The sequence below is a fragment of the Salvelinus alpinus genome, chromosome 15 (genome assembly GCF_045679555.1).
Source record: "Salvelinus alpinus chromosome 15, SLU_Salpinus.1, whole genome shotgun sequence".
NCBI lineage: Eukaryota > Metazoa > Chordata > Actinopteri > Salmoniformes > Salmonidae > Salvelinus > Salvelinus alpinus.
Window position 1 is genome coordinate 30,371,499 of NC_092100.1, and position 23,895 is coordinate 30,395,393.

The 23,895-nt window shown below is 42.4% G+C and overlaps 1 protein-coding gene across 2 annotated transcripts in view; it reads right to left on the reverse strand.

Moving 5' to 3' along the window:
* Positions 1–23,323, reverse strand: part of LOC139539907 (choline kinase alpha-like) — a 32,790-nt gene extending 9,467 nt beyond the window's left edge. The window contains exons 1-8 of one of the 2 annotated variants that reach the window (XM_071343293.1): positions 22,837–23,322; positions 20,288–20,396; positions 17,845–17,898; positions 11,051–11,164; positions 5,960–6,093; positions 5,264–5,368; positions 3,323–3,381; positions 3,117–3,204 (exon numbers count right to left, since the gene is read on the reverse strand). In XM_071343293.1, coding sequence (XP_071199394.1) covers positions 3,117–3,204; positions 3,323–3,381; positions 5,264–5,368; positions 5,960–6,093; positions 11,051–11,164; positions 17,845–17,898; positions 20,288–20,396; positions 22,837–23,072 — 899 coding nt within the window. In that variant the 5' untranslated portion in view covers positions 23,073–23,322. Of the gene's footprint in view, positions 1–3,116; positions 3,205–3,322; positions 3,382–5,263; positions 5,369–5,959; positions 6,094–11,050; positions 11,165–17,844; positions 17,899–20,287; positions 20,397–22,836 lie in introns of both variants that reach the window. The other variant, XM_071343294.1, reaches the window with a different exon arrangement.
* Positions 23,324–23,895: the final 572 nt, after the last annotated feature.

The window sequence follows — 23,895 nt, forward strand, 5'->3', positions numbered from 1 at the left end:
TGTACCCAAAAAGGCAAAGATAACTGAACTAAATGACTACCGCCCATAGCACTCACTTCTGTCATCATGAAGTGCTTTGAGAGACTAGTCAAGGATCAAATCACCTCCCCCTTACCTGCCACCCTAGACCCACTTCAGTTTGCATACCGCCCCAACAGGTCCACAGACGATGCAATCGCCATCACACTGCACACTGCCCTATCCCATCTGGACAAGAGGAATACCTATGTAAGAATGCTGTTCATTGACTACAGCTCACCATTCAACACAATAGTACCCTCCAAGCTCATCATTAAGCTTAAGGCCCTGGGTCTCAACCCCGCCCTGTGCAATTGGGTCCTGGACCTTACCACCCCAGGTGGTAAAGGTAGGAAACAACATCTCCACTTCGCTGATCCTCAACACTGGGGCCCCGCAAGGGTGCATGCTCAGCCCCTTCCTGTACTCCCTGTTCACCCATGACTGTGTGGCCATGCACGCCTCCAACACAATCATCAAGTTTGCAGACGACACAACAGTAGTGGGCTTGATTACCAACAACGACGAGACAGGCTACAGGGAGGAGGTGAGGGCACTCGGAGTGTGGTGTCAGGAAAATAACCTCTCACCCAACATCAACAAAACAAAGGAGATGATCGTGAACTTCAGGAAACAGCAAAGGGAGCACCCCCTTATCCACATCGACGGGACAGTAGTGGAGAAGGTGGAAAGTTTTCAGTTCCTCAGCATACACATCACAGACAAACTGAAATGGTCTACCCACACAGACAGCGTGCTGTTGCGCCTCTTCAACCTCAGGAGGCTGAAGAAATTTGGCTTGTCACCTAAAACTCTCAAAATTTTACAGATGCACAATCGAAAGCATCCTGTCAGATTGTATCACCGGTACGGCAACTGCACACCCTCAACCGCAAGGCTCTCCAGTGGGTAGTGCGGTCTGCACAACGCATCACCGGGGGCAAACTACCTTCCCTCCAGGACACCTACAGCACCCGATGTCACAGGAAGGCCAAAAAGATCATCAAGGACAACAACCACCCGAGCCACTGCCTGTTCACCCCGCTATCATCCAGAAGACGAGGTCAGTACAGGTGCAAAAAAACAGCTTCTATCTCAATGCCATCAGACTGTTAAACAGCCATCACTAACATATAGAGGCTGCTGCTAACATACAGACCAAAATCACTGGCCACTTTAATATATGGATTTAATAAAGGTATCACTAGTCACTTTAAATAATGCCACTTTAATAATGTTTACATATCCTACATTACTCCTCTCATATGTATATACTTTATTTCATACCATCTATTGCATCTTGCCTATGCCGCACGGCCATCACTCATCCATATATTATATATTTATATGTTTATATCTTATATCTTATTCCATCCCTTTACACTTGTGTGTATAAGGTAGTTGTTGTGAATTTTGTTAGATTACTTGTTGGTTATTACTGCACTGTCGGAACTAGAACCACAAGCATTTCGCTACACTCGCCATAACATCTGCTAACCATGTGTATGTGACAAATACAATTTGATTTGACCTAAGATAACAACATACCATGGCAGCAACACATGAAAACACAGCATGGTAGCAACACAACATGATAACAACATGATAGCAACACAGATTGATGAGGGGAAAAAACAATTTAATAAATTGTAGAATAAGGCTGAAGCCTAACAAAATGTGGAAAAAGTCAAGTGGTCTGACTACTTTCTGAAGGCACTGTAGCTTCATTCTTATGTTTTATTTCTATTGTGTTTCTATTTTCTTCTTCTGCATTGTCGGTAAGGGCTTGTAAAGTAAGCCTTTCATTGTATGGTCTACACTTGTTGTATTCAGCCCCTGTGACAAATACGTCTGGTCTACACTTGTTGTATTCAGCCCCTGTGACAAATACGTCTGGTATACACTTGTTGTATTCAGCCCCTGTGACAAATAAGATTTGATTTGACTTATTGCCACATGTATTCAGGATTATGATTCCTTGGGCTCTTTCCTTGCTTGCCCAAATGAAAACTAGACCTACAGTAAAATGTTCCCATAGCAAAGGAAGAGACGTTCTCACAAAGGGAGTGAAAATAGGTAGCTCTTTGCGAAGGGAATCACAGTTGCTGTGGAAACCAGACAAAAGGAACAACTTGGAAGCTAAACTCCATTCCAACCTTTCTCTACCCGTGGCTGCGGCAATATGGGTCAGTGTTGAAAACCTGTACAGTTCAAGCCCTTTCAAGCGAGCCACACTAGCTGCCAATGAACCCGACTTGGAAGAAAAACAGTGGGAAAACAAACAAAATGTGTGTCTAATATGGGCCTCCTTGGACTTTTGTCATTGCGTACAGATGTCCATTAGACTTAATCATTTTTTATTATGAGCACCCAGCTTCCTAAACATGATCTATGTTTTACCCTAGAGCCCCATACAATCAAAGCTTTGGGGAGGACACAGGAGATCCCAGTGAAACCTGATCCGGCTTGAGAATGAGGAGCACGTGTGGTGACGTACAATGACCATGAGAGAGCCTGAGGGTCAGGACGGGGGTGGGCTGTTTTGACGGTACTAACTTAGCTGTGAGCCAAGGCCAACAACAGTGAAGGTTGAAATGGGGAAATGGGGCACTCATGAATTCCACACTTTACAAAAAAACTCAATACTAAGTGGTACAGGAAAAACTACAGTAAAAGACTGGATGGATTGTTTGGTCGGTCTAGCTGGCTTGTTTACATGATAAAATAAGACTCAGAAACCCAGATGTTTTGGATCACAAATATGTGCGGCTATGTTCTTGTCTTAAATGTTGTAAAAAACATGATAAATACAAACTACCTGGGTAAATTCCTTCCATCCCTCTCTGTGTTACAGCAGACATTAAATACGATTTACATTCTGCAGAGAAAGTGTCACCTTGGACAGACAGTGTGGCCAATGTTTACTGCTGGATCTCGCTCCTTTTCTGAGGAATGTGCTTCAGCTCTCAGAAACCCAAAGAAATGCTGTACATTTGTACATTCAGTATACATGTTTTGTCTTTGACTTGGAAGTAAAGGGGATGATTACAGTAATAAAGGGGATGATTACAGTATGCACTAGGGCCTGAGTTACAGACCTGTAGTTATAACTGCTGTATTCAAAGTCAATCAGCATGAGCTTCTGTCCGTCAGAGCCCTCACGACCACTGAGGAGCAGGACATTTCCTAAAGGATGACAGGAATAATTACTACACCACACACATGCACACAGTACAATACCTTGTATTTAAAATACTATCTTCACTAGCTTTACACAAAGCAATACTATGCCTAAGATCCTTACCCTCTTGACAGTCATTGTGGCAGAAAACAACAGGGGAGTGAGTGGAGTCCAGCAAAGATCTACAAAGAAAAACAAGCCATATTTCAGCAGGTAAGAAGCAGAAGTTAGAATGCATTTGGAAGTATTCAGACCGTGACTTTTTACACATTTTGTTACGTTACAGCCTTATTCTAAAATGAATTAAATCGTTTTTTCCCCCTCATCAATTTACACACAATACCCCATAATGACAAAGAGAAAACTGTTTTTTAGGTATGAAATGTCACCTTAACATAAGTATTCAGACCCTTTATTCAGTACTTTGTTGAAGTACCTTTGGCAGCAATTACAGCCTTGAGTCTTCTTGGGTACGACGCTATAAGCTTGGCACACCTGTATTTGGGGAGTTTCTCCCATTCTTCTCTGCAGATCCTATCAAGCTCTGTCAGGTTGGATGGGAAGCGTCGCTGCATAGCTATTTTCAGGTGTCTCCAGAGATTGGGTTCAAATCCGAGCTCTGGCTGGGCCACTCAAGGACATTCAGAGACTTGTCCGAAGCCAATCCTGTGTTGTCTTGGCTGTGTGCTTAGGGTCGTTGTCCTGTTGGAAGGTGAACCTTCGCCCCAGTCTGAAATCCTGAGCACTCTGGAGCAGGTTTTTATCAAGGATCTCTCTGTACTTTGCGCCGTTCATCTTTCCCTAGATCCTGACTAGTCTCCCAGTTTCTGCCGCAGAAAAACCTCCCCACAGCATGATGCTGGCGACACCATGCTTCAACGTAGGGATGGTGCCAGGTTTCCTCCAGACGTGACACTTGGCATTCAGGCAAAATAGTTCAATCTTGGTCAGTCCAGAGAATCTTGTTTCTCATTGTCTGAGAGTCCTTTAGGTGCCTTTTGGCAAACTCCAAGTGGGCTGTCGTGTGCCTTTTACTAAGGAGTGGCTTCCGTCTGGCCACTCTACCATAAAGGCCTGATTGGTGGAGTGCTGCAGAGATGGTTGTCCTTCTGGAAGGTTCTCCCATCTCCACAGAGGAACTCTGGAGCTCTGTCAGAGTGACCATCGGATTCTTAGTCACCTCCCTGACCAAGGTCCTTCTCCCCCAATTGCTCAGTTTGGCCGTGCGGCCAGCTCTAGGAAGAGTCTTGGTGGTTCCAAACTTCTTCCATTTAATAATGATGGAGGCTACTGTGTTCTTGGGGACCTTCAATGCTGCAGAACATTTTTGGTACCCTTCCCCAGATCTGTGCCTCGACACAATCCTGTCTCTGAGCTCTACGAACAATTCCTTCGACCTCATGGCTTGGATTTTTGCTCTGACATGCACTGTCAACTGTGGGACCTTATATAGACAGGTGTGCCTTTACAAATCATGTCCAATCAATTGAATTTACTACAGGTGGACTCCAATGAAATCGTAGAAACATTTCAAGGATGATCAATGAAAACAGGATGCACCTGAGCTCAATTTCGAGTCTCATAGCAAAGGGTCTGAATACTTATGTAAATAAGGTATTTCTGTTGTTTATATTTTTAATACATTTGCTAACATTTCTAAAAACCTGTTTTCGCTTTGTCATTATGGGGTATTTTGTATAGATTTATGAGGGGGGGAAATTATGTAATGCATTTGAGAATAACGCTGTAACGTAACAAAATGTGGAAAAAGTCAAGTGGTCTGAATACTTTCCGAATGCACTGTATATGCCCACTAGTTCACTGTTTACCCCCCAAAAAACAGAATGCCAAATTCCAGCACATATTTCAACCACTCAGACAACAGAGTCTTTGTATGGAATTATTGGCTTATTGTTGTTGACTGGATTCCACACCAATTTATTGGAAAACACCACGTGACTATTACAAAACTGAATTACTGCATATACATGTAATCATGTCTGTTCCTGTGTGCTTAGTCTAAAAGGTGTTATGTACGTGATTCAGGAACCAGGGTGGCCTTACTTGAGACTCTCCATCTCCTGGGGCAGATTATAGCTCCTCAGACGGGCAAACTTGCGAATGTGGGACTCCCTGGTGAAGGTTAGTCTCATCACCTGGTTCAGGTACCTGTGGATAGGGGAAACATCAGGACAGTCAGGGTACGTATGGGATACAAGAGGTTGTAGAGTTTAAAGATAAGAGAGATATCACTATTTTATCACAGCGATGATGATAATGCACTTCTTGTCTATACTCGTACAAATGACGCATTATTTGTGAGAACAAGCAACTTTTTCTCTGTGATTTCCTTGAAACTATCCTTAGACCACGAAGCAGGTCAACAAGTCAATATTTCACTCCGATAAGCTAATCCATTAAACAATGTATATGCCCTGTTTTAACTGTAAGCAAATACTGTAAGTCAATTAACTAGGCCATTCATAAAACACATAATCAACAGGAAGGCAAAGAACATTCACCAAGACTGTTATTGGCGTGTTGTTTTATTCTACAAATACTTCGGGAAACATACTTTGGCTCTCTGTTATTCTCAAACCAGGTGACTTGAGGATTGACCAACAAAAGCAAACTAGCAACCATTTTGTAAGAGGAGATATGTGTGATAGCTAATGTTGTTTGGAGCTTTCAGTGAGGTCAGGTTAGGCAAAGAGGGTTTACAGTTTCTATTGGAAATTGCATTATAAGAGACCAACTCACTTGTCGATAGTTCCAAACAGCCATTTGGGCTCCTTGTTGAAAGGCATCCTCATACCATGGAACTTGGCCATCTTCTCAGCTATTTCAGCAGATATGCTTGGCATGCTCAGCTCATCTGTGTCCAATTTGCGACTCTATTAACACAAAGAGATCAAGGAAGGCAGGTCTTCAAGTCTTAGCTGAATACAGCTTGTCTTAAATCCCATCAAGCTGACAACTTTTTATGCAACAATAAACAGAGACAACATTATCAACTGCTGACAGGGTTGTCAAAAGGATTGGAGGATATAACCAGCTCCATTGCCTTCTTCCCTCCACTCAACACTAACAGTTTAAGATTTTATCACAGCAGAAGCTGCTTAAAGGCCATTTGCTTGACCTCTGTGGTTTCTTGGTCTCTGAGGACTTTAAGTGGATAACTAAAACATCTTTACTGCTGTTCTAAAAAATGTATTAAGATATACAGTACCAGTCAAGAGTTTGGATACACCTACTCATTCAAGGGGTTTTCTTTCTTTCTTTCTTTTTACTATTTTCTACATTGCCAGCAGCATACCACCCTGCATACCACTGCTGGCATTTTTCTGAAGCTAAGCAGGGTTGGTCCCTGGATGGGAGACCAGATGCTGCTGGAAGTGGTGTTGGAGGGCCAGTAGAAGGCACCCTTTCTGCTGGTCTATTTTTTTTTTATCCCAATGCCCCAGGGCAGTGATTTGGGACATTGCCCTATATAGGGTGCAGATGGGTTGTTAAATGGGTGTCCTGACTCAGTGGTCACTAAAGATCCAATTGCACTTATTGTAAGAGTAGGGGTTTTAACCCTGGTGTCCTGGCTAAATTCCCAATCTGGCCCTCATATGGTCACCTAATCATCCCCAGCTTACAATTGGCTCATTCTTTCCCCTGTAACTATTCCCTAGGTTGTTGCTGTAAATGAGAATGTGTTCAGTCAACTTACCTGGTAAAATAAGGGATAAATAATGAAGACATCATTCTGTCAACCAGCTTCACAAGGTAACCACCTGGAACACTTTTTTTTGGTTACTACATGATTCCATATGTGTTATTTAATAGTTTTGATGTCTGTTATTCTACAATGTAAAATAAAGAAAAAACTTGTAATGAGTAGGTGTGTCTGAACTTTTGATTGGTACTGTACATCATACAAGCAAAACTGGTGTTTCAGATAGAACATGACTATACTCATGGTCTGTACCTATTTCAATTGATTCATTTGTTTAGCCTAAGGTGTGGGTTGAATTTTGCAAGAGAACTCTTGTTAGGACAATGCCTGGGCAACATGGGCATGGATTCAATTTGCTTATCACTTCAAGCTATTTTTTTGCCACTGTAACGGTCGTCTTCTAGTGAATGAGCGGACCAAGGCGCAGCGGGTGATGAATACATAATGAATTTAATAGAGAAAAGAATAATGATGACGAAGCACACTTTAGAAATACAAAATAACAAAACGAACTAAACAGACCTGAACATGAGAACTACATAAAACGAAGAACGCACAAACAGGAAAAACGAATGAACAAACGAGACAGTACCGTGTGGTGCAACAAAACACAGACACAGCGACAATCACCCACAAACAAACAGTGAGAACAGCCTACCTTAAATATGGTTCTCAATCAGAGGAAACGTCAAACACCTGCCTCTAATTGAGAACCATATCAGGCAACACATTAAACCCAACATAGAAACACAACACAGAATGCCCACCCAGCTCACGTCCTGACCAACAAAACAACGGATTAACACAATAACTAGGGTCAGAACGGGACAGTACCCCCCCCCCCCCCCCCCCCCAAGGTGCGGACTGCGACCGCACCACCTAAACCTATAGGGGAGGGTCTGGGTGGGCATCTGTCCGCGGCGGCGGCTCTGGCGCTGGACGTGGACCCCACTTCACCCTTGTCTTTGTCCGCTTCTGTGGCCTCCTCAAGGTGGCGACCCTCGCCACCGACCTTGGACTGGGAACCCTAGACATGGGTCCCGCTGGACTTAGGGGCAGCCCCGGACTGAGGGACCACTCCGGACTGGCTGGCTCTGGCGGATCCTGGCTGGCTGGCTCTGGCGGATCCTGGCTGGCTGGCTCTGGCGGATCCTGGCTGCTCATGGCTGGCTGGCGGCTCTGGCTGCTCATGGCTGGCTGGCGGCTCTGGCTGCTCATGGCTGGCTGGCGGCTCTGGCTGCTCATGGCTGGCTGGCGGCTCTGGCTGCTCATGGCTGGCTGGCGGCTCTGGCTGCTCATGGCTGGCTGGCAGAAGGCTCTGGCTGCTCATGGCTGGCTGGCGGAAGGCTCTGGCTGCTCCTGTCTGGCGGAAGGCTCTGGCTGCTCCTGTCTGGCGGAAGGCTCTGGCTGCTCCTGTCTGGCGGAAGGCTCTGGCTGCTCCTGTCTGGCGGAAGGCTCTGGCTGCTCCTGTCTGGCGGAAGGCTCTGGCTGCTCCTGTCTGGCGGACGGCTCTGGCTGCTCCTGTCTGGCGGACGGCTCTGGCTGCTCCTGTCTGGCGGACGGCTCTGGCTGCTCCTGTCTGGCGGACGGCTCTGAAGGCTCGGGACAGACGGGCGGCTCTGAAGGCTCGGGACAGACGGGCGGCTTTGAAGGCTCGGGACAGACGGGCGGCTTTGAAGGCTCGGGACAGACGGGCGGCTCTGACGGCTCGGGACAGACGGGCGGCTCTGATGGCTCGGGACAGACGGGCAGCTCTGACGGCTCGGGACAGACGGGCAGCTCTGACGGCGCTTGGCAGACGGGCAGCTCTGACGGCGCTTGGCAGACGGGCAGCTCTGACGGCGCTTGGCAGACGGGCAGCTCTGACGGCGCTTGGCAGACGGGCAGCTCTGACGGCGTTTGGCAGACGGGCAGCTCTGACGGCGTTTGGCAGACGGGCAGCTCTGACGGCGTTTGTTAGACAGGCAGCTCTGACGGCGTTTGGCAGACGGGCAGCTCTGACGGCGTTTGGCAGGCGGGCAGCTCTGACGGCGTTGGGCAGACGGGCAGCTCTGACGGCGTTGGGCAGACTCTGGCCGGCTGAGGCGCACTGTATGCCTGGTGCGTGGTACCGGGCTAAGGACACGCACCTTCAGGCTAGTGCGGGGAGCAGCAACAGGACGCACAGGACTCTGGAGACGCACAGGAGGCTTGGTGCGTGGTGCCGGAACTGGTGGTACCGGGCTGGAGACACGCACCATAGGGCGAGTGCGTGGAGGAGGAACAGGGCTCTGGAGACACACTGGAAGCCTGGTGCGTGGTGTTGGCACTGGTGGTACTGGGCTGGGGCGGGGAGGTGGCGCCGGATATACCGGACCATGCAGGCGTACTGGCTCCCTTGAGCACTGAGCCTGCCCAACCTTACCTGGTTGTATGCTCCCCGTCGCCCGACCAATGCGGGGAGGTGGAATAACCCGCACTGGGCTGTGTAGGCGAACCGGGGACACCATGCGTAAGGCTGGTGCCATGTATGCCGGCCCGAGGAGACGCACTGGAGACCAGACGCGTTGAGCCGGCTTCATGGCACCTGGCTCAATACTCAATCTAGCCCTGCCAGTGCGGGGAGGTGGAATAACCCGCACCGGGCTATGCACACGTACAGGAGACACCATGCGCTCTACCGCATAACACGGTGTCTGCCCGTACTCTCGCACTCCACGGTAAGCATAGGGAGTTGGCGCAGGTCTCCTACCTGACTTCGCCACACTCCCTTGTAGCCCCCCCCAAGAAATGTTTGGGTTTTACTCACGGGCTTCCAGCCTTGCTTCCGTGCTGCCTCCTCATATTGCCTCCTCTCGGCTTTAGCTGCCTCCAGCTCTTCACGAGGGAGGCGATATTCTCCCGGTTGTGCCCAAGGTCCCTTACCATCCAGTATCTCCTCCCAAGTCCAAGAATCCTGTGTATATAGCTCCTGCTGCTGCTTGACACGCTGCTTGGTCCTTTTTTGGTGGGTGATTCTGTAACGGTCATCTTGTAGTGAATGAGCGGACCAAGGCACAGCGGGTGATGAATACATAATGAATTTAATAGAGAAAAGAATAATGATGACGAAGCACACTTTAGAAATACAAAATAACAAAACGAACTAAACAGACCTGAACATGAGAACTACATAAAACGAAGAACGCACGAACAGGAAAAACGAATGAACGAACGAGACAGTACCGTGTGGTGCAACAAAACACAGACACAGCGACAATCACCCACAAACAAACAGTGAGAACAGCCTAACTTAAATATGGTTCTCAATCAGAGGAAACGTCAAACACCTGTCTCTAATTGAGAACCATATCAGGCAACACATTAAACCCAACATAGAAACACAACACATAGAATGCCCACCCAGCTCACGTCCTGACCAACAAAACAAAGGATTAACACAATAACTAGGGTCAGAACGTGACAGGCACTTTAAAAAGGGAAGATATTTAGTATGGTTAGGGCAGCAGGTAGCCTAGCAGTTAAGAGCGTTGGTCCAGTAACCGAAAGGTCGCTGGCTCAAATCCGGCTAAGTGAAAAATTTGTCAATGTGCCCTTGAGCAAGGCACTCAACCCTAATTGTTCCTGTAAGTTGCTCTGGATAAGAGTGTCTGCTAAATTACTAAAATGTCAAATGTAAATGTATTCCCTTTGTACATACTGTAAATTAAACACACATCACTGAACAGAACATGCACAGACCCTACAGGTTTCCGATCTGAATTTGAACAATATCTCAGAGCAGGAAAATAATCCTACAGGAATTGTGGATAATAATTCATGAATAAAAATAAAGTATAATCAATACACTCTATGGATTATAATTAATGGACGTTTTTGTAGAGGTTGATACATTTTTTGTTAGGGGAAATCAAGTCTGACATTTAAAGTGGAAATTACAAACTTTAGAAGACTTTTTAAACCTTGAATACACTACAAGTTTGCATTTACTGCGGCGCAGGAACATTTTCTGTGACAACAGAGTGATCAAATTAAGATAGTACACCTGTACACACATACACGTACTCAGGCACGCACGCACACACAGGCACACAGTCGTGAAAATTTGTTTTCTCTATCAATGATTATCACTCCACAGAGTCACTTACAGGGACAAACTGCTCCAGTCTGCCCTGGGGGAAGATGCCATAGAGTTTGGGCCCAAGCTCCCGCTCTGCCAGAATGGCAAACATCACACTCTCCAGCACCATGGCCTCAGCACCCTGCAGACACATAGAACAGAAAGTTGTTAACTTCTCCTTGTCGGGATTGTCAGTCACTGTTGCCTTGCACAACCAACCTTAGAAATTAGGAGGGAAAATTACTTAGTCATTGGTTGATGTTTTCATGGTAACCGGAAGAGAAGACAATTAATAGGATAAGCTAAAAATGACTGTAGCCAACCTGTGGTTCAATGTTAGCTGTGATTTTTCATCAAGTTGGTGTTAGTAGGACAGAAACTCATTCAATTCTATAGGATTAAATGAGAACAGCTTAGACAGAGGAAGCTGATGATAAGGCACATGACCGTACATCACATGAAACAAGCTTAGGCTGTCTGGAAGAGATAGGATCATTTTTCCAGGGATCTAGCATTCACAATTCATAAATCAATGATACACAGGTCCAGATATTTGAGTCACGGGAACTGTAAAATGGCTACCTCAAACAAATTACGTTCACAACTCTGTCAGGGAATTGGCAGGTATTTCATCCATCATGGTGGTAAGTTTAAAAGCAGATTTGGACCAGAAAGGGAAGAAGTGAGTTGCGTTCCACATGAGGAGAATAATAAAACAAGGGGCCAATTGTACTGAGAGAGGCAGAGCCTGCCAACAGCATCAATTAGTAATTGTGGCTGCTTAACCGAAGAAGATACCAGGGCTTTCAACTGTGGAGTAAAATGGTGGCAGGAGCAATTATCTGAGCCCAATAGCTAGAATTCAAAAGATAGACCTATACAGTCTGACACAATTTATTAGAAAAGTCTGTTAACTTACAGATAAATATATGTTGATACTTAAGAATAAAGGGTTCTTATTATTTTATATTAATGTAGCTAAGTACATCAAAAATTATTGCCATTGTTACATTTTATATACAGTACTATACAGTAGTAACCCTAATCGTAACCCATATAGCCTTGAGTACAATCCAAATACGGTGTAGCTGACAGGTGCATGGCCGCAGGAAAATGTTTTGGGGTGGAGGTGCTGTCAAGGGGTATTTTTCTCTGCTTATACAGGAGTAATACAGGCCTAGTGCACTAATTTGGTGGGAAAAAGTTTATTTTATGTTATTTTATATATATATATATATATATAATTTTTTCTTTAAATATATTTCGGGGGATTTTGATTCATCAGCACCCCTACTTCCTGCGGCTATGAACAGGTGCCCTTATCGACTGTAATGGCTATGAGCTGGCAGTGGTCTGTGGACTCTGACTATTGGGCAAGAAATTTGCTAAGTGTGCACTTCAAAGTGACTCAGCTCTTTCTGTCGGAAGCCAAATAGGAGGAAAACAGACTATAGTAGTGCTTTGCTAATGGCGTGTTGAATGCACAGTAGACTGACCTGATATGACTATAGACACAGGGAAAACATTATTAGTAAACAGGGTTGGGTAGGTTACTTTCTAAATGTAATCCGTTACAGTTACTAGTTACATGTCCAAAATTGTAATCAGTAACGTAACTTTTGGATTACCCAAACTCAGGAACGTACTCCGATTACATTCAGTTACTTTTATTGCAGGATAAATCAATGTTAAAGTTTACATAGCTGGCCTTTACTTTATGGGTTGGTTATGTAGGCTTCTTCTAATCCATCAATTTCTACTACATATAATAATATGATTAAATTATATCTTTACATTAACAACCAAAGTCTATCAGAATTCCAGTCATTCCAATAAATGTTATACCCCTTGATCTTCAAGAATAGGATTATGGAAGTATAGATTAGCCAAATTGTTTTACCTGAGCATAACCACAAAACTAAGGACTTATTAGCCAGCTCTACTCTGTTGATTATAATTTTGTTGTCATGGAGGACTCATTGGGCTCATTGATTCGAGTTGAAAAATAAATGTTGCGCTCATGGAATGGCATGCTTTGAGCACTACTGTAAAGTGCTATTTACATGTGAAAAATGAATGCCATATGCTGCATTTGCTATAGGCCTATTGTTTACCTTTTTGTTGGTGACACTTTGATATCTTGATAATATGCAGCTGTTTAATAAAGGGCAAATCCAAAGATGAAAAAGAAACAACTATAAAACGGTCTCCCCGCCTATGTTTTAGTAAAGCGCTGAGGGATGGGCCTGGAGAAATGTAACCAGCCTCAGATTAATAGACAGAGCTATGGATGCAAGGCCTGACCATCCATGATATCAAAATTATTGTTTTAACCATGTTGAGGATATACAGTGTTTGTTTACGTTTACAATGTTTACAAATATTGAAGAAAAACAAGCTCATATTTTGGGTTCTCATGGAGTGTAACAGTTGAACTAAACTCATGAGCCATTTCTAAGTTATATTCTTCAAGAATCAATGGATATATATATATATATATATATAATTTATGAATCCAAAAATGGATGTAGCAACTACAGATTGCCCCTTTAAGTCTATCAAAAGTGTGCGAGTTTGAGCATGTATCCGTTAGGCCTATGGATTCTTTTTTTTATCAGCATGAATTAGATTGAGCAAAAAAGCCACACTTTTCTTCCATAGGCTAGGATCCACACTATGCAGCTGTTGCAAGAGCAAATTTTTCACTGGCTGTCCACTGGTTTCAAAAACAATTATTGATAGGCAGCTTAAACTTCTTGAATTCAACCATTATTTGGTTCAAATACACATTTGTGAACAGCCATCCACAACAACCACAATCCGTAATACCCTGACTACACCGCTCACGTTGTGTCTGCGAGCGTTGCAAAATAAATTTAGAAAACTATGTTATTAAATTATTGCACCCACACTGCTCACGCGCGTCAACGAGCGTCTGCGTTGCCAAGGGCTAAAATAGAAGTCCTTTCTATTTCTGACGTAGATCGTGCTGCAAGTCCTGCCTCTCCCATCTCCTCATTGGTTTATAGAAGCAGGTACCTACGTGCCATCTCCTCATTGGTTATACCCACGTGGGTGATTGAAAGACGAACTGTGTTGACGGTCGTCGTGGTAATACTATGAGAAGGTTTAGATGCCAATCACCATATAAGTTCAAAGATGAAAAAGCCTGGAAGGAGGAGAGATGACTAGAAACGATTCGGTTGACCGTTTTATGTGTGGATTAATTGTCGGAGTAGAGGACCTTGTGCATTTCAGGTAAAATAACAACTCAATGTTTATACCCCAGGACAAATTAGCTAGCAACAGCAAGCTAGCTAAAAAGGACAAATTAGATAGCAAGTGCAAGCTAACTAGCTAAATTGCCATAAATGTTTAATGCTTTCGACCTGTCCCCAAATTAATGTAATTGGTTCAGAGTTTGTTTTGATATTTTAACCTGAGTGTCGTGATCGCGTTTGGTGTAGGGGGACAAAATAAATGTATGCACGATGGCGCACGCACGCAGCCTGTTTGGGTTCCGTGTAATGTGCAAATAGCTAAATGAGAGAGCAGCAGTGGGATTCACATCAATGCGCTATGTAGATATCAATAATAATAAGTGATATCCGTATCGCCGTAGACTACACCACTGCTATCATCCTTACCTCTAAGCGTTTATTCAAGTTGGATAATCTTTGGATGCTGACCTGGATGCTGACCTCTCACCTTTGGAAGACAGCTTGAACTGTAGCCTACAAAAGCCTATTCCTGATAATTTCCCTTGATCCATCAAACACATTTGGTGTGTCATCATAGTGGTCTCTGACTTGTGGTCAGACTCGCTCAGGTGGAACACATTTAAATTTGCGCCTTTTTTCAATGCTGATTTCAATGTGATTGAGAAAACAGAGAGGTGTCAACGATTTTTTTCCGCAAACATCCTTTCTGAATTTAAAAGTAATCCTCAAAGTAATCATCTAGTTTTTCAAAAGTATCTGTAATCTGATTACAATATTTTTGCTGGTAACGTAAAGGATTACAGTTACCATTTTTTGTAATCCCTTACATGTAATCCGTTACTCCTCAACACTGGAAGTAAATAATCACTGACAACATGGGGAACTTCTACAGTACTCATTTTTGAATGGCTTTCCCACTATTCAAAAGAGAGATATCATCTTTAGGTCTATCCACAGTGTGGATTTCATGCCATAAAACGGGTGAGACCATAGACAATTTGTACATATAAAGCCATAATGATCCTTAGTGTGGCAGACCTATTAAAAACAACTATGCCAATTTTAAACTCTGCAAGTATTCATATTCGACACATTCACAGATGGGTTCTGCTCCGATGATATTACACAACATATCTCCGTGGTGCTGATGGATGCTAAATGGAAATCTGCTCAACCTGTTATCATAATCATCCTGACACACATTGTGGCCTTGCAGCCTGTATGTAGGGCTACATGTACAATGCATTTCCATGTCCATGAAATCACTCTAAAAGTGGGTCAGCAGTCCAACGACATTTATTTTACGACCTATTTCTATCACAACAGGTTGTTGAGCAAGGCTTTTCAAATTCAATTGGCTAAGTAGCCTAATTTTCAGGTTAATAATCAACAATGCTATCTATCATCCACATCCTGGTCTGCTGATGACCACTTTGTCGTGCAACTGTTCAGCACTCCATTCGTCCAACCTTCCTCATTATTGAAAAAAAGAAAACGTGTTTTTTTTAATGGCTACCATTTCGTCTGTTGAAACTCAATATGCAGTATGATTTGTCAATTTAAATACATGATTACAACTAACCTGTGGAACAGAAAGTGATACAATGTGATGTCCCTTTCATCAGGATACTGAGGTCCACTGTGGGCTGTCCAGGTGTGAACACTACTATTCTGACTGCTAAATCACAATTCCTCAAAAACACTACTGTGGTCCACATTTCCTAATTAGGTGTGCTTGCTGAAAGTAAAACACAACTTTAGAAACGGTTCATACTTATAATAATAATAAATAATAATAATTTAGCTGGAACCTCTAGCGCCAAAACCGTAAAAGCTACAAACACCAAAACAGCTTTAAAATGTCCAAATACATGGGTTACATATAGTAAGACAGAGGGGCGCTGTTTCACTCGCTTGGATGCTTTCTCTGGGGAGATACAGTAGTTTCTGCCACTTACGAATTGAAGGAAAGTTGGCGGGTGCACAGGCCTCTGCCTGGGGCCTCCAAATCACTAAGTACGCCTGCTGTTTGTGTATGCGGATAACAAAACAGATAGCAATAAGGAACTCAATCAGTAGTACTCATGGGTAATGAGTACCTCCAATGACTGAGAATAAGGTTAATCAATACGCCAACACCTTAGGAACTGCCCATTCAAAAAATCATTGTTGACAAATGTGTGAATGATGAAACTCTTTAGTTTCAAAACGTCTCACCTTCTGTAATAAATTACACATAAATTGTTTCAATATTAGTTTGAAAGTTCATTTAAAAACATGGATGTTTATTACACAAATATTGCTATATAAATCACAGTGAGCTGAACTGACGTTAACAATAGGCACTTGTCACGACTTCCGCCGAAGTCGGCTCCTCTCCTTGTTCGGGCGGCATTCGGCGATCGACGTCACCGGCTTTCTAGCCATCGCCGCTCCATTTTTCAGTTATCCATTCGTTTTGTCTTGTTCCCTGCACACCTGGTTTTCATTCCCCAATCACACTACATGTATTTATTCCTCTGTTCCCCATCATGTCTTTGTGTGTGATTGTTTCGTGTTACGTGTCATTTTTGACGCGCTATTTCTGGTGTGCATATATTCCGTCTTTTATATTCACGAGGTATGTTAATTTGTTTGTACTTTATTGTTGTGACTGTTTGCACGTTTTTGCACTTTGGCATATTGCATGGAGGTTTCGATGCAGTGGCGTCCGTCTGTTGTTTTCTCCTGCCTAAATAAAGTGTGCGCCTGTTCACAACTCTCTGCTCTCCTGCACCTGACTCCGCTCCCAGTACGCACACCATTGACACACCTCTATTAACATTAAGTTCAGTGCCAAAGTACCATCCGATGGGTACCACTTGCCATCCCTCTACCCCCTTTGTGCCAGGGCTACGGTCACATGACCATGGCACAGCAGTTGCGGAGATTTTCCACTTGAAGCTACAGTTCTGAGGACATTACTGTAATTAGTCATCATGTGAAAGTGAGAGTCTATATTAAAGTATGCCACGTTGCCCTTAAACCGTATTTAAATAACCTTACGGGCAATACTGTTGTCCATGTGAACCTAAATCATACTGGAATGAGAAAACAGCTACAGACATGCACACAGTTAAGAAGCAGTGAGGTCTATGAGGGGACAGACTGGCTAGCCAAGGTAGGATTAGCCTCTAATAGGATAAATCTATATGAATCTCATGCAAAAGATACTAATGGCATAGCAATGACAGATGAGTAACATGAACACATTGGTCGGATTACCCTCTCTTTATCTTGCTATCATCAACTGACTAACCCAGGTGACCTCCATCCAAAGTGGTGACTCAACATGGCTATTTCTTAACACCATTTTATACCATCCAGTTTGGAGAATGGTCTGGGATTGGCATTTTTCAAAGTGATCACTACGTCCATTGGCAATTACTAAAACCTTTCATGATAAACTATTCAGACTTATTTGATCACAGACTCCAGAAAATGAATACAAAAACACAGTCTCCAGGCCAGAAAAATGAAACATTGTTGTGGTGATTTTCACAATCAGATGGCAAATCTAACCAATAGTATGGGTAGATCACCTTTGCCATTAGTTACTTACTTGAAAGAGATTTTCTTTGTTTGACTGTCTGGGCTCCCCTTTATTACAGGACATCTATCAATGAAAGAAAAAGCAAGAAACTAACCATGAGTACATGTACATTTTCAAAAGACTCATCATGCTACAGCATCCTCACAAAGAGACAATGACAGAGTACAGTATAGTCCCCAAGTCCAACGGCCAAAAAGGCAATAGGAAAGCGCTCAGTGCCTTTTAACGACCGACTTGTTGAGATATTAAAGTCGTAGAAACAGAGAGACAAGCTCTATGAAAGGGATCTGTTATCTCCTGATCAAGGCAGGTGGCATGAAGGTTAAGGTTTGGCTTCAACACCAGCAAGATCACTTACGGTATGCTCTGGCATAAAAGGCAGATTTGGCATGGTTGCCCTATCTATAAACTAGCACTTTAAATATTTTCTCCTCTTTGGAAACCCAGTTACTCACGAATTTTGGAGTTATTAATCACATTAGGAATTTGATAAGACATTTGTAATTCCTCTGTAGACATGGTCGAAACATTTATGAGGAAAATGTATTGCGTAATTTTCTGTAAAAATGTGCACGTTACCTTGGTGAAGAACATAGTGTTGCTCTAGCAACAGGTGTGCTAATATTACACTGAGAACATTGGCAATAAAAGTTAACCACTGCCATTATCAATCAGAAAGAATCTCCTAAACTGCATGAGACCATAATAAATAGATATTAATATTCAATTCTATTCGATTCTTACAATAATCTTTGTTGCTTTACATCTTGGGGCTAATTCTACATGTTTAATTCATGGGTCTTTGTCCTCAGGTTCCAAATGGTGTATGACTTCTTATTAGAAATGTGGAATGTCTCATTGTATTTTCTATTCTATAGTGTTACTTCAATAGTTTTACGCTAAAATGGTTTAGATCAGAGTTGTTGCTTTTGTCATTCCCATCCAACTAAAGGAGAATGTCAGCTTGACTGACTCTTGACCTGGATTCTCTGGTCATCTGATTTTAGCCAGGAGGTTATCTTGGGGTTGTCCTAACTAGCCTCCCATCATGTGATCTATGAGCAATGTAATGTGGACCTAGTGACACGTCATCAGCAATGATATCCCCCTGTGTCATTTGGCAGTAACTCATGACGCAAAAACTAAACTAGATTACGAAATTTCGTTACTACTAGTTGTTATAATTACTGCGCAACACCTCACATTTTAATTGCTGTCAGGTGAGCTCCAATTTATTTATTTATTTGCAATGTGAGTTTTCTCATTTGTCTTTTTTTGTATTACTATGTTATTTGACAACCTTTTTCCAATATGAAAAGGATAGGAAAGGTCAACACACAACCCCCCACCCTCCATATCTTCACAAGTGCATCAATTCACAAGCTGCCTTCCATAACAATGTGGATGAACTTTGTTGTATCTTCACAAGTGCATCAATTCACAAGCTGCCTTCCATAACAATGTGGATGAACTTTGTTGTATCTTCACAAGTGCATCAATTCACAAGCTGCCTTCCATAACAATGTGGATGAACTTTGTTGTGGACAATACTGAGACTTCAGGGATCTCATACTCTACCGTGTATGGTATGGTGGAATCACCTGGAAACAAGTGTGCTCAAGGCACGCTCCTTTTGGAAGGCCTACGGCAAAGAACATATGCATGTACAGCCATGGGGGTACATCACACCACAACAGCAGAAACACACACACACAAACACACGCACACACACACACATACACACACAAACACACAAGCAAGCGTACACACACACCAACACACATGTACACACGACTTGAGCCACCCATCATGTGGGTATATGGCCGAGAGGGCATTTCAACAAGATGTTTGAGGAAGAAAATATCTCCTTCCCCTTCTGTCAAACCCCAAATTCCAGCAGCAAAGCCTAGACCCTGCTCAGCTTTCTTAGAACCTATCAGGGAATACATGTAGGCTATGTCTTTTCCTAAACTTTTATATTATCACATTCTATTTTATTCTAAAACATGACCAGAAAATCAGGTTAGATCAAATTGAACTTTTCAAGGCTCCAAGGTTGGATCTTTCGGTAGGCTACATATTTAGCCTAAAGAACATTGATGGGATTTTTCAGTTAAACTGAATAGAAAATTCAAAGGACACACAACACATACAGTGGGGTCCGAAATGATTGACACCCTTAATAAAGATTATCAAAAATGACCATATAAAATCTTTATAAAGGGTGTTCTTCAATCTTATAAAGGGTGTCAATAATTTCGAATTCCACTGTATATGGGTGCATTTCATTGAGACATGATAATGATCACCAGCTTAGTCAATGAAATTCAAACAAATAATACATTAAATGTATGTTTTAAACACTGGACATTGTGTGACAAAAACATGTGTTTGGTAAGATATGACTGACTCACTCAACATTTCAGTGTCTGTTTATAGATGTCATACACACCTGTAGAATAGCTCCATACAGGCGCAGGAGGACGTTACGGGGTTCATCAACTACACTGGTTTGGGTGTCGGGCAGGGCGCAGAGGAAGAGCTTGTTGCTGAGGCCACCCCTGTCACAACATTACAAAACAGAGTCACATTCCGGCAGGTCAATGAATGTGGCGGGCTAAATAACATTTTTGTTCTAGGATAGAAAGCCCATAAATAATAAGTGATGCTTTAAAGGCCAAATACAGATGTTTTTATATCTATATCAAATCATTTCTGGGTAACAATTAAGTACCGTACTGCAATAGATTTCCATTCAAATTGGCAAATATAGCTTTTCAGCTAAAACTATTTCTCAAGCAAGATTTCTGCTAGGACTGTCTGGGAGTGGTCTGAGTGGGGAGGAAAAAACTGAAAATTAGCTGTTATTTGCAGAGAGGTTTGGAACTCTCTTTGTTATTGGTCTATTAACCAATTTACCACATTGTTATGTCACCATGGAAAACCGGATTATTAATCCGGATTAACATAAATTTGACTGCACTGGGCCTTTAAAAACAAAAACACATAATACAATCCCATATAGACAAAGGAATCGTTTTAATTTTAAATTACTTAGGTTTATCACAGTATCATATTCTCTGTTTATTAAACCCTATCATACCACTGGACACCATGATATGGAGGACCAAACATGCCATAATTATAAATAAATAAATACCTAAATAAATGCACACATAAATAGATAAATAAATGGATGAATGAATGCACACATATAGATAAAAATTCAGTACAACAGAACAGTGTTCAACATTTAATTAAACAGAAACGATACTGTACTGAATGACCAGTTGAAAAACGGTGTGATTATGGTGGCCCAGAGGGCGATTGTATATGGTGTGTTGCACCAGGACTCTCTGTTATAACCTGAACTCTGGTGAAGTCGTCGGGCAACTTCCTCCAAAGAACTAATGGGTCCACCTCTGTGCCCATTGTAACAGCTAGCTGACCCAAGTTTTCGATGCATGCCTCTATAACCAGAGCATATAGCGCTGCCTCCTTGAACTTTCCACTGACTGGACTTGAACGAGGGTCCTATACCTCGCCAACACATGTGAATGCCAGCTTGACAACGTGTGAACCGATTGAGCTATACAATAGGTACCAATTGGATAGCTCCATCTGTGACATTTCAAGCTAGCTGTGGAGTGAGGTTACGGTACGTTCTTACTTTCATTTAGCCCTTGATCATGATTCTCAGTTCCATTACATTACACATAAGTGTCATTGGACGAAGGCGTCTTCTGTATGGGGGAGCTTTGATTCGTCTGAACATTAACATGTATTGCTTGCGGTACGGGTTTGGAAGCATAAGGACCTTATCTTTCATTTCACAAATAAATATTTTTTTAAACACAAAAGGATTAAATTGACGCAATAGGGTTAGTGTTCCCACATGGTTATATCTCCATGTTACAGCACTTCTTTACTGAAAACAGATGGAAGACAAGAGGTTTACCACCTGTGATTATTAGATATTTAGCATTCTGCAAACACCTGCGTGTAAGTGTAACTCGGGAAGTGTAGTTTCCGCAGATGGAGGCTGTATGGATCTGTGCAAAACTGCTACAGTAAGTGCATCTTTTTATTTGAATGATTATTTCTCGCTGATGAAAGACAAGGGCCATTTGTTTCCAAAGCCATACTGCAAGCAATGATTATTGATGTTTTTAAATGTTAAAACACAGCGTCCGGATTGTAGTTCACATGAGGCAGTTGTGGGCGAAGCTAATGGCTGAGAACTGTAAGGAGTTCACAAGAGCTAACCTCCGTTACACCTCCACACGGAAAAGCAGGTAATCTGGAGAGGTGTTGTTTTCAGCAGCGTTAGCCAGCACAAGTCTCTGGCTACTACTCGCCTGATTGCAGCCATCCTACTTGTCAGAAGAAGTGGGCTACTGTAGTTATCTACCGGTTGTAAATCTCTCAAATGTGTGTAGTTTGATTGTTTACATTTCGGACCATCAGCCAGAAAAAAGCAACACACAGTGAAATTGATCAACCAATGGTGTGTTAGATACCACCCACAGATGTTTGATTGACACTCCCTCATTATCTTGGCCAGGACGCTCTTGAAAAATAGATTTTAAATCTCAATGAGCCCTTCCTTGTTAAATAAAGGTTAAATAAAAAATGTAATTAAAAAATATCATATTGGAGAGAGAAATACCAAAATAAATAAATGTATAAATATATAAATTAATACAATGAAAGTGTGAATAATTATATAATAGATTAATACTTGAATACATGTATGCATTTTGGTCAGTATTTATGTATTTCCTTGCTCATTTATTTATGTGGATTTATTTATCTATTTATGTGAGCATTTATTTATTTATAATTATGGTAGGTTTGGTCTTCCACACCATCATGACTAGGGAGAGAAAAAGCTATGCTATGCATTTGCAAACGCAGCAAATAACGGTTTCTCTGTGTAATGTATGAAAAATAAATATTGATAAGTAATGGTTAATTAATGGGCTCAAAGATTATATTTACCTTATTAAGCTGATTTGAAAGTCCTCTTCTGTCACCGTTTTCCACGCACCGTGGAGAAATTCTTTGCACCATAAATATGCCTTACGCTTCGTGTCCAGGTCGGGCTCATCCGGCCGGATGATGTCCTTGCATTCATCCTCTGTATCTGGCTGCACCTCAAGTGCGTTTTCAGTGATCAACAAACCCAACGACATAGAAGGGGAGGATGACACCCCGTTGATGAATTTCGTCTTCATGTTGTCTTAAAAGTAATACTAAATAACCTACAGTTTGAATTAATTAGATAAAAGGAAATGTAGAATCAGGCTTGCTTCGACAAAAAATACCCAGATTTGATTTCAAGCAATGTGTCTAATCAATCTAGAAAATATGCGTCTCGGGTTTATTCAAACAGCAGAGTAGACAAGACCGTTAAGTGCCAAAGAGTGAATCGACTGAAGAAACACTACTGGTTACACTAGTCAATAGGCTGAAATCGACTGGGGTTACACGGATTGCACGTAGGGTTTGCATCTATACGTCATACTACCACACCCATTCTCTTACCTCATTGGTTGGCACAGGCACGTCCTTTTAGGAGCAAAACAGAGACAGACCAGCACCATTTCCCATGCATGGTAAAGGCCTTCTTGTAGCTGTTTCACAAATGTTATTTTGTGGTGCTATGATAAACCTGACCAAAATATTGTTTACATTAGGCTATGCTATGGATTATGCTATTGTTACCCAAGTTCATCAGAAACTTCCTTCACCATGGAGTGGAGTTTAGTCAGCTCAGCTAGTCATTCATAAAATGTTTGGATGGAAACCTATAATAAGTTAATTAATAGGATCTTTATGGGGGCAGCAATTATGAATGGAAAATTGTACCATCTAAACCACCGTGAAATATATTATGCAGAAATCACTCCGCCATTGTCTGGTTGCAAAAATTGTAATAGTTCGCCTAATTTCAGTTGTGACAAAACAAGCAAGTATAGTGTAGCGAATCAATGTACCATCTAAACCACTGTGAAATATATTTTCCATAAGCAAAAATGTTTGACGCTGGTGTACGAA